This window comes from Chanos chanos, chromosome 6, assembly GCF_902362185.1.
Source record: "Chanos chanos chromosome 6, fChaCha1.1, whole genome shotgun sequence".
NCBI lineage: Eukaryota > Metazoa > Chordata > Actinopteri > Gonorynchiformes > Chanidae > Chanos > Chanos chanos.
This window is the reverse complement of record NC_044500.1, coordinates 14,195,185-14,208,637: the sequence shown is the minus strand read 5'-3', so window position 1 is coordinate 14,208,637 and position 13,453 is coordinate 14,195,185. Positions and strand designations below refer to the sequence as shown.

Below are 13,453 nucleotides of genomic sequence, written 5' to 3'. Positions count from 1 at the left end.
GGGTTTTTTGGGCATGGACTCTTATTTTGTATATTTTGCACCTCTTGAGTAGTGGGAACCAAGTCATGTGACTGCTCTCACCTTTCTCTCTATCTGTTAAATGTGCACACCTGTGTCTATTTGGCATGGCCTGATGAAGACTTTGTAGTTGAAACGTGTAGGCATGTAGCCAGTGTCTAATAAAGGCTTTTTATACTTATTGCGGGAGTGCCCCCGGTTTTTTTCTTCTTTTTGTCTAAGGCTGTGTTTGTGTGTCGTTATGGACTTGTCTAAGGCTGTGTTTGTGTGTCGTTGTGGGCTTGTCTAAAGCTGTGTTTGTGTGTCGTTATGGACTTGTCTAAGGCTGTGTTTGTGTGTCGTTGTGGGCTTGTCTAAAGCTGTGTTTGTGTGTCGTTATGGACTTGTCTAAGGCTGTGTTTGTGTGTTGTTGTAGACTTGTCTAAAGCTGTGTTTATGTGTCGTTGTGGACTTGTCTAAGGCTGTGTTTGTGTGTTGTTGTGGACTTGTCTAAGGCTGTGTTTGTGTGTTGTTGTGGACTTGTCTAAGGCTGTGTTTGTGTGTCGTTGTGGACTTGTCTAAGGCTGTGTTTGTGTGTTGTTGTAGACTTGTCTAAGGCTGTGTTTGTGTGTCGTTGTGGACTTGTCTAAGGCTGTGTTTGTGGGGGCTGTGTCTAAGATCACTTTTTGAACTGAGCACTTCACAGATGTGAAGACCTGTTCGTCTTAAGTGATATTTCAAAGCCTTTTAAGCATAACTCAGAAAAAAAGAGAGCTATTTGGGAGTTAAATACCATTCCCTCTCAAGATTTTTTTTTTTTCAATGGTGTCTCAATCATTGATTTTCAAGGTAAATTGCAGGTGCATTTTATTTGCTTTACCCAAACTCATCCTCAAAACCTGTCAAAGAACCTCAATACTTCAGTGGCTATATTGACGGATAAAGCTTGCAGTGAAGATAACTCTATCTGAGCCTGTGCCTGCTGAAAAAATCCTTTCACTTTTGAGGGATTTCATCTTCGTTCATGCCTCTCATGCGTATCTCATCATAAAAGGTGGCAGTCGATGAACATTTTAATTTACCAATTTAATTGCTACCTGCTTTCACAAGGTTTTCGCAGATGAATTTACACTCTTGCCCTCTGTGGGTTTTTTTGCTTAGCTCAGCACTTTGCAGAAGGAGTTTGTGCCTTGATGCTCAAACCTACAGAGCAGAACACGCTCATGTTATTGAGCTTTATCTTATGAAAGCATGGTCTGAATTCCCCGTCATTGCGTTCAATACAAGAATGAGTTTTCTGAAGTCTGAAATTTGATTTTCATAAATAATTTCCATTAATCTTTCATGGGTGTTCCTTTTGTTCCGAGGGCTCTTTCTGTTCATAATTCTGCTTCTTTTTTTTTTTTTTATTGAGTAAATCAAAAAGAGATGAATTATGCACGAGCTGCAATGATTTTCTTCGGCGAATGAAAACTACCTTTGTTCTCTTGTGTACCCCCTGCAGTGCGATGGCCAATACTAAGCACGTAGATCCTGCTCACCTTAATTATTCCTCTGATGTGCTTTTGGATATCTGGGACATCGTTTAACTCTTCAAATTGATATATCACCGGGGAGTGACCAAAGCGTAATGATATAAACACAATGGCCATCTATCATTTCCTTATTATTGTTCAAAGCCTGTAAGCGCTGGACCATACAGCACATCTGCTTTATGTCAGTGTTTCAGTCTACCGCTCAGTCTCGCAGATTGAGTCGTTTGCTGTTCAATTAAGCGGCATGTTAATTGATGATGGAACGTTAAAAAAAAATAAATCAGTAAACGAATTGACGTTTGTCTGTCGGCTTGGCGTTGTTTTACCTCGATCCATACATGGATTTCACAAGTTTGATTTGAAGAATACATCAAAAATCGTCTAGTGTTGAGTGCGCATTGTAATCCAGTGTGAGAACCTCCATGGCGGCTCTCAAAGTACGGTCTAATAAGGCCCGCATAAACAAGTACAGTAGGGGGAGAGAACAATGATTCAACTCTTTTTAAGCTTTTTTAACGTCCTCTCATGATTGCTTTTGATCAGCTTTCCGGTTGTCCTCAGTGCCACGACGTTAGTCAAAGAACAGGAGGGTCGTACACGGTGTGCGCCGGGGTTCAGACACCGCTGTGTGTACAGAAAGGCTTTGAGAGGTAGCTGTGTGTGTGTGTAGCAGTGTGTGTGTGTGTAGCAGTGACTCACATGGTCCTGCAGAGACTGCTGGCTCACTGTGGGCTCAAGCTGACAGTTAATGACATACACGCTACTCTCCGTCTCCGCGCTGCCTAGAACAGAGAGGGTAATTGTGCTATGGGGGCGTCTGCCTGCGAAAGAAGAGGCAAGAAAAATCTTGGTAATAATCTTTATGTCAAACATACCCTGAATACAAATGTGAAATGTCGTTGTCGAAGCTCGATTATCAACCAGCTACTGCCGTTTCCACTATAGCTATTTTTTCCCCCCTCCCTGAAACACTCTAATCTACTTCAAACCCGATTCGTCTAATCATATCATTCATAGATTTGTTTCAGAAGAAGGGAGCTGCCGTATTGTTATTTTGCAGTCTTACTTCTATGGAAATGACTCCATTTATCGAAGCGGTTTCGTGATGTCACCGTTATCACATTGATCCGTGGAAGAAAAGGCTTTAGTCTGCATTGAATTCAGTGTCTCATTGTTATTTAAAAGAATGGCATCAAGACCTTCTAAGTCAAAAGTCTTGGTGGGTGTGATACATTATAAGTACACAATAACGGGAAACTATAATCTATGAAAAAAAAAGAGCTTTTAAAACTTGGAGAATGTTTTGAATGATTCAATCTCACATTGCCATGGCTTTGACAGTTTGTCTGTGTCTGGCTCTGTAAATTTGTAAGGTAGCCAGAGAGGAAGGAAAAGAGTACTTAGACTGTAAAACAGGGCCGTCCCTATCAGTTTCTGACTGATCTGAGGTTTTCTGAGAAACGGAGCACTCTCAGATCAGTAAAGGTAATCGCCGGGTCTTTTGATGGTTCTCACCAGCTCCATTTCTTTGGCCTAAAATGTCTGGCAATGAAAATGTCTGAAGTGAAGGAGCGTTTTGTTCAGACTGCCGCTCTGCAGCTCTAAAGAGAACGACTCTCTGAGGTGTTCTGTGCGCCCCCCACCCCCAGATCTCTCTCTCTCTCTCTCTCTCTCTCTCTCTCTCTCTCTCTCACTCCCTCTCTCACTCTCACTCGCCTGCTTTCTTTTCTTTCTGTCTTTCTCTGGCTCTCTGTTGCATAATTACTATGCAAGTCACCTTGACTTCTTTTTGGTCATGTATGTTCATCCCCTCTTCTTTGGGTGAAAGTGGAGAGAGAAACAGAGTACATGCATGTGTTCAGTCATCCTCCCAAACACTCTCACCTTTCCCCAACACCCCAGAGCAGTGTCCGTCACTTACACACCACACAGATTACAGCCCTCAACAGACACACACACACACACACACACACACACACACACACACACACACACATATTCCTGTAGGAATAAGCAAAAATAATCATCCATTTAATTCTGCTGAAATGCTATGTATTACCCATTTAAGATAATGAATGTCCCCATTGAAATATTTCAATATTCTTGGCAAAATGACGCTAAAAGCTTAGACATCAAGAAAAGACAAAGCCGTGAAACAGGTTCACATAAACTGCCAGCCAAAAAGAAATGACAGAGAGAAGTCTGTATAACAGCCAGTTGTCCAAATTCTCAGTAGTAGGTTCACCTAACCTATGTGCAGAACTTGATGAAACCATATAATATCATATATCTAATAACCATGGCAGTATATATTGGTTATAACAATGTCTTTTCTCTTGGCTGTGAAAACTTTGCTCTGTACAGGTCGTAGAGACTAATTTCCTGTTTTTGACTGCATGTGTAATTTAACTTCCCCCAATCAGACTAGCTGTAAAATCCCAGCTGTCCTGAAGGTGGCCGGCAGAGGAGTTTGTATAAATTTACATTCATTGGTGCCAATGAGCGCTCTCCCTGTGTCATGTGGCATGTAATGAGGAACCAGGGCATGTGCATATGAAAGCAGTCCTCCAAAGGGACTACAGAGATGGAAATGGTACAAAGCTGAAAAAAAAAAAAAGAATTAAGAGATGGGTGTTGACGAGAGTTTTATCTTCTTTTTTATCTCCACGTACCAGCGTTTGTCATTTTGACCCCTGCTCCGTTAAATGTGCGTTGGACATTTCATAATCGTTTTTTCCTATGAATTACAAATGAACGCGTACTTTGAAGTTTATGTTTTGTTCGTTTCAAAGAGGGTAAGGCAGCAAACGTGATAGGGGTAGTAACCGGGACCACAGATGGTTTGTCAGTATTCATAACCTCAACATAACACGCCTTTTGTACTTTCCAGATCTCTTTTCAAGAATGACATAAGCACAGACTACTTATCAACCTTTAAACAGTCTCTGTGAAAATGAATAATAATTTACGTCAAGACTTATTTTTCAAGACAGTCCTTCAATAATTATACATAGTGTTTTAAGTCGTATGTGACGGATATGGTTTTACCGCATCTCCTCGCGGAGAACCGCGACATGCGCAGGTTTTGTAACCGGCATTCCGGTCTCGCCCCGGTATATCAGCCTTCTGCCTTTCCGACAGCACTCAACAGCCCATAATATTTAGGGAATAAAACAATAAGATAAAAGGGCAGAGAGCTGTGCTGAGAGCCAGAGGAAAAGCCTGCGTCCACTCAGCCTGATTAACACATCTGCAGAGGGCCCTTTTAACGTGACATCTCCGCACCTCTTACCATGACATTTCTGTCATCTCCAACAACATTGACACAAACCATCTGTCCAGTCAATTTCCTCACCTCATCGCTCATCGGGATACTGTGTGCATGGCAACGAGCTAAGGCGTGAACACAGAGCTGGCTGGAACTTCCGGCCCACTAAAATATCCTGGCTGGTGGCTGGGGAGGGGGGGGGGGGGTATTCAACACTGTGCTGTGTCCGTATACGCTCTCCACCAGTTAAGTGCACACGGCGACACAGCACTGAACACATCGAACATTCGACTGCAGAGCCTTTGTTAACAGCTCAACGTGCACTGAAAGCCTCTGTTCACTCTGCATGCTAATCCCACACCACCCACCCACACACCCAAGTCTTTCACCAAGTAAATCTCTGTCGTCTTTGTCAGGTTTGGTAAGCTTTGATAATGGAGTCATAAATTACCACTGTCTGCTCACATCCCTTCGTAGGATAGGTCTTCCGTTAAAAGATTGAAATCAATAAGTGACGCTGAGCTGTTGTTTCAACAACAAGGGCGAACTGATCTTTTTTGTTTTACCCAAATGGTGGGAGTCAGGGCCAGCAAAGTCAGATCGTAACTCTTGTGCACTTAGACTGTTATTCATGGTTTTGTTCTGTTCAATTAAAGTGGTCCACGGCCATAAATTAGATGGCTGCCACACATTCGTTAATTTATATGGTTTGCATGCTGCTGTTCTGCCACATAACGTTTGATGAAAAATGGCAGTGTTTCTTATGGAGCGTATGTGCATTGTTCAGTCTGGATTGATTTAGCTAATGAAATGCAAATGTTTGCCAAGTCTCCTATCACAGATAATAACATAGCACAGTAATCATCACGGTGCGATGAACCAAACTTTGAAGTCTTTTTAAACACGAATATCCCCTTTTTCTTCGACAGTAATTTCTAATTATGTCCGGTATTTTCCAATGAATCCGCTATGTGATCGGATGTCAGGTTAAAGTGAAAATATTGTCTGCTGACTTGCGTGCTTACGCTGCAGTGTGCCGTTATTAGCTTTTGGAATGAGCAGTGTGACATACCCTTCTATCCCCTGGTTCTGGTTGGTTACTTGTGGTAATGATGAAGTGGTGAGGCATGGTGGCCTCTTTAATAGGTTTTGGAAATGAGAGAGCGTCTTGTCTCTGTGGATTCAGTGCTTCATGTAAAGCTGTTGGGAAAAATGATGGAACGGAGTTTTTTTTGTTTTTTTTTTCTCCGGGTGCCTTTTGCTCTTTTGTATTCCTGTCAGCGGTGCTCTGAAAAGACATTAGTCAGTCCATGACTGTCATGGCTTGGAACTTTCAGCACCGGGACTGAACTTAGAATGTACGAACACAGGGGTGCAGTCTGGGATACGAAATGATCTGTTGCCATAAACTCCATTTGCACAGTTTTGGGGGAGAAAAAAAAACAGGCTCTTGGAAACCAAACGCATCAATATTTCACCCCCTTTCTCTGAGAAAATGTAATATTTCACTCAAATGCCCAAGGCCAAGCAAAGCTGGAATGTGCGGTGAATTCAAACGACCGGCAGACGTGTGACAGTGTGCTGCTGACCAGCGGGTTTTGATGCTTCTTAGATGATCTCAGCAGAGAACAGAGCCGTGGAGAGAGCTGCGAGAAGATGAGACTCAGAATGTGACGAAGAACAGAACACTGTCTTCGCTCTCCCAGACACTGTCATCTGTGTCAGGACAGTGCGTTATCTTTTTTTTTTTTTTTTTTTTTAAAGTAAAAGTACAGTCAAAATTGTTATAGTTTAATTTTATTGTTTCGTAAAAACTTTTCTAACGCATGTGCGTCATTCTGTATTTCTTCCTGTCTTTTAACGCGTACATGTCTCGGATGTTTCAAATTAATGATTTGCGTATCATCTGGAGAATCAACAAATGTCTCTCAAATGTCTCTCTGTTAAATTTAGATTCGTAGAGAAGATTCAGGTTTTATTTCCAGAAAATATTATAGTGTCTCTGTCTTTCTCTTTCTCTCTCTCTCTCTCTCTCTCTCTCTCTCTCTCACTCTCTGTCTCTCAAAGTCAAATTTTCCTTTGAAAACAAAACACTGTTCAAAAAAACATTCAGGTTTAAACTGTTTTCACACTCGTGTTGTGCATATGGTGTTAAATGTATGACCGGTACACGCCCTGTGTTCAATGAACATATTAGACCGAACATGGTAACCAATTTATCAATACATCTGTAAATGCACTGTTTGACAGTAACTGATGCTGATAGCTAGTTTTAGACAAACCCTGACAGGTCCACAGGGTTTGTTAATCAACAACAGACACACACACACTCACACAGACACACACACACACACACACCATGTGTCCCTCACACATAGAGGGGGAATGAGGACATGGAGGGGCCTTTCAGCTGAACGACCCAAGTGATCAGTGCACCATCACGCGCAGAGAAATCTCATTAACAGCATTGTAATTGCTGTTAAGTAGACTGATGTGTCGCAAGAGCCTCATTTGTCAATAAGCCCCACATGGTTTTCCAGGGAGAGCTCACTGTGGCCCGGGTGCATTCAGCCTGTTGCCTTTAACCTCAGAGGACACAGCTGCCAATAGCAGCAATATCACACCCATCTCGCCTCAGTGTTATTAGAGGAGATACATCTAAATGTTAGCTCTGGGCTCAGTTCCCGTCACCGCGTGGCTCGACGTTTGTCGATGTGGCTCGTGGTTTTTTTTTTAAACGGTTTGATGCAGCTCATGCTTTTGATGTTATGTTTCAGCAAACACTTTGAAGTGTTCCGACTTGAAAAGCATTTCTTGGCAAATCATACATATGCAGAGAATTGTGTCTGGTGAAAAAAAGGATCAAGTGTTTGTGCATTGGAGTGAATGAATACAATTGTCCTATTATATGGTCTGTAGTGAGTCAAGGCGTTTCAGCTTAAAGACTTCTAAGCACACTAGAGTCCTTACATAAGAGCAAGCTGAGGAATTCCTTTAATACTCCCTATGTTTCACACAAGTTTCCCTGACAATATCTCTGAGGTATGAATGCTACTGTTTTTAAATATCAGATTATTTTATAGTCTGTCTGCATGTGGACTCTGAATAGTGAAATGCTGTGAATGATTTTTGCTCATCTGTGGCTGTATCTTCTGAGCATACAATAACAGAAGGAACAGAGGAACAGATCTTGGATCTGTGAGCCAGCCTTTCTATGAACGCACAGACAAACACACACACACACACACACAAACATGCGTACATACCACACACACAAGCACATTCATCATTCCTACAAAGATTACTCACTGCCTGCAGCACAGCTGCACAACCGTGAAGGTCACTGTGACGACCATTAGAGATAAATAAATACACTCTCGAGTGTTCCTTGCAAGGGAAGAGGGAGCGTAAGAACAAAAAGAAAATGGAATTTGTTATCTTACAGGAGGCCAAAATGAGTTAGTCGCTCTGCCTGCTCTTTTGCCCTCTGATGAAAGAAAGTTGAACTAATATCCCCAAGTGACGGTGCTTGTCTGGCAGAGGGGTTTGTCTGAAGGTCACATCAATGTCGGTCATGATTATTTTCACAGGAAATCTGACGCAGTCTAAGACCTCATCTCAATAGGAAAAAAAAAAAAAAAAAAAAATTGGGATCGTAGAGAAGGCAGATGTTTTCATCCCCCCATTAAAATGAATTTTGCCCTGTTCCTAATCTTCAGATCAGAGAACCAAGTGTTGATTAGTGTTTCACTAGTTCTGCTGTACACAGAAGACACAGCTGTGCAGTTAGAGTGCCATGGTGATTTCTGCATCGATTTCATTTAATTAAATGATTAGGACAATAGTTGTATTTAGAGCAATTAATCAGGAAGAACTTTTCTTCAAGTACTTCCACCCACCCACCCACACACACACACACACACACACACACACACACATTGTATAAAGCTGTAACCATGCTACTGCTGTAAATAAAGTTCTGTGAGTTGAAATATATGGTGTAATGGTCTCCCCAGCTCTCTGACTTGTTAAAGGAAAAATACAAAAGGGAAGCGTAACGGCGTGAGTAGTATGAGAGTAATATTTTAGAGCTTGTCAGATTTATTAGCGTGTCAGCTATTATAATATCCTGTTGTGTCTCCTCATGAGTCATGTACAGCAACAATGTCCCCTGTCACCCATTTTTCTTCACAATATGCTCAAAACTTTTTCTGCACTTCACAGATGCCATATTTCTTTTCTGAAAACCACTATATATATATATATATATAGTGGTTTTCAGAAAAAAAAAAAAAAAAAAAAAAAATATATATATATATATTCCAGAAAAAAATCATGTTGAAAGTGCAATAAGAAAAAAAAAGGGAGGGTTCACTCCATTTTAGTACTTGGTGTGCTGTAGATACACTGATTTGATGATTGAAAGCTTTGTGTTCATGTGGTCCATCATTCGCCTGCCCCCTGATAAGTTCAGTGATACATATCTTTATTCATTCTATTTATACATTATACTTACATCTGACTGCACATGCTGATGTGTAGATATGCTGGTGACATCTGTTTGACGACAGTTATGACTGACGATGATGTAATTAGTGAGTGTTTACACTACGTGTGAATGCACTTTTAATCTGAATTGCAAGCAAATTCAAACTGGGATATTATACATGCCCCAGTAGCAGTTATTTCACAAAGAATATAGATCATTCACAGAGATTTTTCTCATATGAGCTTTAATGGCTGCAGATATTACACAGGCATTACATAGGGTGTATGAGAGAAACCCAAAAAAGTGGGAAAGAAGTTGATTCTATTGCAAGGGGTTCAGTTTTGTTATAAATTAATAGATTAGATTTATGATGGTTCCTGAATTCAGTGAAATCTTGTTTGACTATTATGTAATAACATTCACTTGTTTTTTGTTTTGTAATATGTAAATTTTTTCTAATTGCATGCAGCAGCAGCATCAGGCAAACTGCTCTAAGCGCTTAGAGAATATGTGGCTGTAATTAAATATATAGTCATTATCATTAGCCAGCAGTGCTGAGTGGATCCGATTTGCAAGGTTTTGGGGGAGAGATGAGGAAAATAAAGCAATCAGATGCCACATCGATCTTCGGCGCTAATTAAAGAATCCTCTCTCAGGTTCTTCCGGAAGCTTCTGTCGTGTCTACTTACTGCGTTTTCAGTATCCAGAGCTTTTGCGGTATTGTCTTACTGGTAGAAATCACAAAGAGAACTCAACAATGAAACAGTGTTTTCAGATGCGTGCTTTATGCATACTCTAAACCCCAACAAAGTAAATAAAACAATGAAAAAAAAAAAAAAAGAAAGAAAAGAAACCCATATAAAGTATTTTTTTTATTTGAATAGCCTCACAGCAACTCGGTACTTCTGGCTTGATAGAATGTTTCAGTGCTTAAGGCTGGTGGGCTGGAGTGGAATGAATAATTCTCATTTTCAGTTGTGTCCTGTTTGTTTCAGTTCGACATGCAGCGAATAACATTGGAGGAGCTCAAGCACATCCTTTTTCATGCCTTCCGGGACCACCTGACAATGAAGGACATTGAAAACATCATAATTAACGAGGAGGAGAGCTTGAATGAGAACTCTGGGAACTGCCAGACAGAGTTTGAGGGAGGTGAGTGTCAAACAATATGTGAGTGTGTGTGTGTGTGTGTCTGTGTGTGTGTGTGTGTGTGTCTGTTTGTCTATCAGTAGACCTCCAGGGATCTGTATCAAACCAGCTGTCACCATCAGTTGCTATTAAGCAGTATTTAAAGATGTACTGATAAATTGATTACTCTGTTTGCTCTGGTGTATTCATTGAGCATGGACCTGTATCAGTTATATAATAAGCACTATACTGCAAAAATGCAAACATTCTGAACATGATTGCTTATGAAAATGTGCTTGTTTTTAAATGAAAGGTCAAATTTTCAAATAATTATATTTTTTAATGTATGGGTAAAAAAAAAATCATAAAATAAACTTTTGTTTTTACCTTGTTTCTTTAGCCCTATAGCACTCAACAAGTAAGAAAGCACACAATCCTTTCAAAATCTAGTTCAGGCAATCTCCTCAGATCTATTTGTGCAGAACATCATAAGTCTTTTTCATTCTCTTCTGCCTGTAAGAGATGACTGTGTCTCTAATACTTTTCTTCCTGACTCTCGGGCAGCTAGAGCACTCTCCTGTTAAATGACAGTATGACTCTCACCTCATCATGTCATGTTATCTCATTCTCGACACCGCTTCTTATAAAAAATTTAAAAGCATTCTGGAATCAAGGCGAAAGCAGTACCCAAAGTTTTGGAGTTATGGTGACACAGCTGAAGGTGAAATATTCCAGGATATTACGGTGCTTTTTAAAACAGGCAGAGGGAATAAAATATGCTCGGATGACATGGGGTGTGCAGCTCATTACAATATTTATGACTGGGCATCAACTGCACTCATGGAAGGCCAGTGGTGTCAAGCTCAAGGTCCCTCCAATCACAGGCTCTAGCATATGGTACATTACACTGTGACAAGCTGCCCTGCTGTAGTAGAAATTCCCTTAGGACTCAATGAGTTCTTGTGTTTTTGTCATGCATTATGTACTTACTATACTGGGGGGAAAAAAAGTGAACTTTTGTAGAGCAGCAAAAGACACTCTGCTAATATAGTGTTAAGCGTTCTGTTTCAGTTTGTTTAAAAGCACAAGCAAATTTCTCCTGAGGGATGTACCTGGATTAGAGGCATGTTTAAAGCGGGCAGTTGGTAAGACAGATCACTGATCTCACTGTAAGGGGATATCACAGTGTACGGTGACATCTGGTCATGCTAGACGGGTGAGCTACACCCTGCTTGTCCTGCCAGTAACTCTCCACCTTGCTAACAGATGTCTCTGAGTGTGAAGCTACTCTCTGCCATACCTTCTGTTGAGCCCTGCGTGTTAATATGAATCTTTTATCATGACACCTGGGCCAGTCTTAACTGCAGCCATATGTTAATATCTGACCTACATATATAATAGTCAGTTGATGAAGTTACTGAAATTGATTGTAATTCAGAAGAAAATTTTTCCAAATGTATATTTTCTGGATCGTTAACCATAAAATATATACACAGTTTATGACTTATATGTAAGCTATATAATAATTATAAACAAATTATTACAAAATATATTTTGTTTATTGACCACAAAGTACACACACATTCACACTTACCTGTACACATGAGAGCATATAAATCCACATACACAATGTGCCAACATTTGTTCATTATCGTGCCTCCACTTCACCATATCCAGGACATGGATTGGCTGGAGGGGCCAAGACTTGCTGACTGGTGCTCTGTACTGGAGGAAGACCAAAGCAGAAAATGATATCACAGGGTGAGGTTGGCGCACAATCTGTCTCTCTGTGTGCTCCACAACCGCCTAATAACTGGCCTTCTATTCTCAGCCTCAGTAACACACAGTCCTGTGGCCCTTCAAATTCCAGCCACAGCTGCTTGGGTGAACTTAATATGTCCATCTGTGCCGGCAAACTTCTGCTCCATTTCGCCACAAGGGTTGTCACTTAAATGGTTTAGCAGCACGGACTGAAACCGCGTGTCCTGTGTTACGAACGTGTGAATTGAGAACTGAAATATTGATTGCACCAGCAAACCAAATTTCCTGTCCATGTGCCGTGTGCCTACAGGGTCCATGTTCTTACCGTACTGTGGTCTCACTACACTTCAGTTCACATTCAGTCTTATCTTTTAACTAAATCTGTTTTTTCCCCTTTTTCTTTGTATCTTTGTCTTGCTGTGTGCAGTTCATTCCAAAAAGAAGAACCGGCAAACGTGTGTGCGCAAGAGCCTGATCTGCGCCTTCGCCATGGCCTTCATCATCAGTGTCATGCTTATTGCAGCCAATCAGATGCTGCGGAATGGCATGGAGTAGCCCACACCACTGTGAGCGGGGCACAACCTGCATGTGCATGTCAGCGGGTGCAGTTCTTTCCTTCTGCCTAAAAAAAAAAAAAATAATACATTTCAAAAAATACATAAAGAGACAATGACATCAAATTAACAAAGCCCAAAACCAAACACCTCACTTGCGAAAGGACTCTATTTTTCCTCTCGAGGTTGTTTTTTTTTTTTTTTTCTTTTTCTTTTTTTTTTTTAAGTGGCGTGAGTGGGCACGTCAGTGTCTAGCGAGTGAAGCCAGCAGGGGGAGTACACTGAACCCCCCCTCTCCACCTCTCTGGCAGGGACTTTCAAGGGCTGACTTCCGCTTTTTTTGTTACACCTCTGTTCCCTAATGCAATAAAGTACAGGAGTTCCGAAGCATCTCTCCAGCAGTGTCTTTTTTTTCCCATGGCTCAGCAGGATTTCAGCAGGGAGCTCCAGACGAGCTCCTCTTAGACGCAGGACTGCTGTCAGCTGAGGAGGAGGCGCGGTAATTGGCAACTCATTGCAGGTTGGCAGAGGGGAGCATAACAGCATTCATCCCAATACCTGGTTTTGTCTGCTTTCACTGTAGTTACTCTTAAGCTTTTTATAGACAGCGAGACACCGATTTTCAAGTGTTGTCTTTTTTTTTTTTTTTTTTTTTTTAAATAAACAAGCATTACCCACAGATTACAGTCATTATCAATGTGTGTTGTCATGATTAAAATAA

The 13,453-nt window shown here is 41.0% G+C and overlaps 1 protein-coding gene across 1 annotated transcript in view; it reads left to right on the top strand.

Annotated features, from left to right (window-relative positions):
* Positions 1–12,733, top strand: part of caln1 (calneuron 1) — a 29,638-nt gene extending 16,905 nt beyond the window's left edge. Inside the window, exons 5-6 of the mRNA XM_030777810.1 lie at positions 10,285–10,441; positions 12,606–12,733. Coding sequence (XP_030633670.1) covers positions 10,285–10,441; positions 12,606–12,733 — 285 coding nt within the window. The remainder of the gene's footprint in view (positions 1–10,284; positions 10,442–12,605) is intronic.
* Positions 12,734–13,453: the final 720 nt, after the last annotated feature.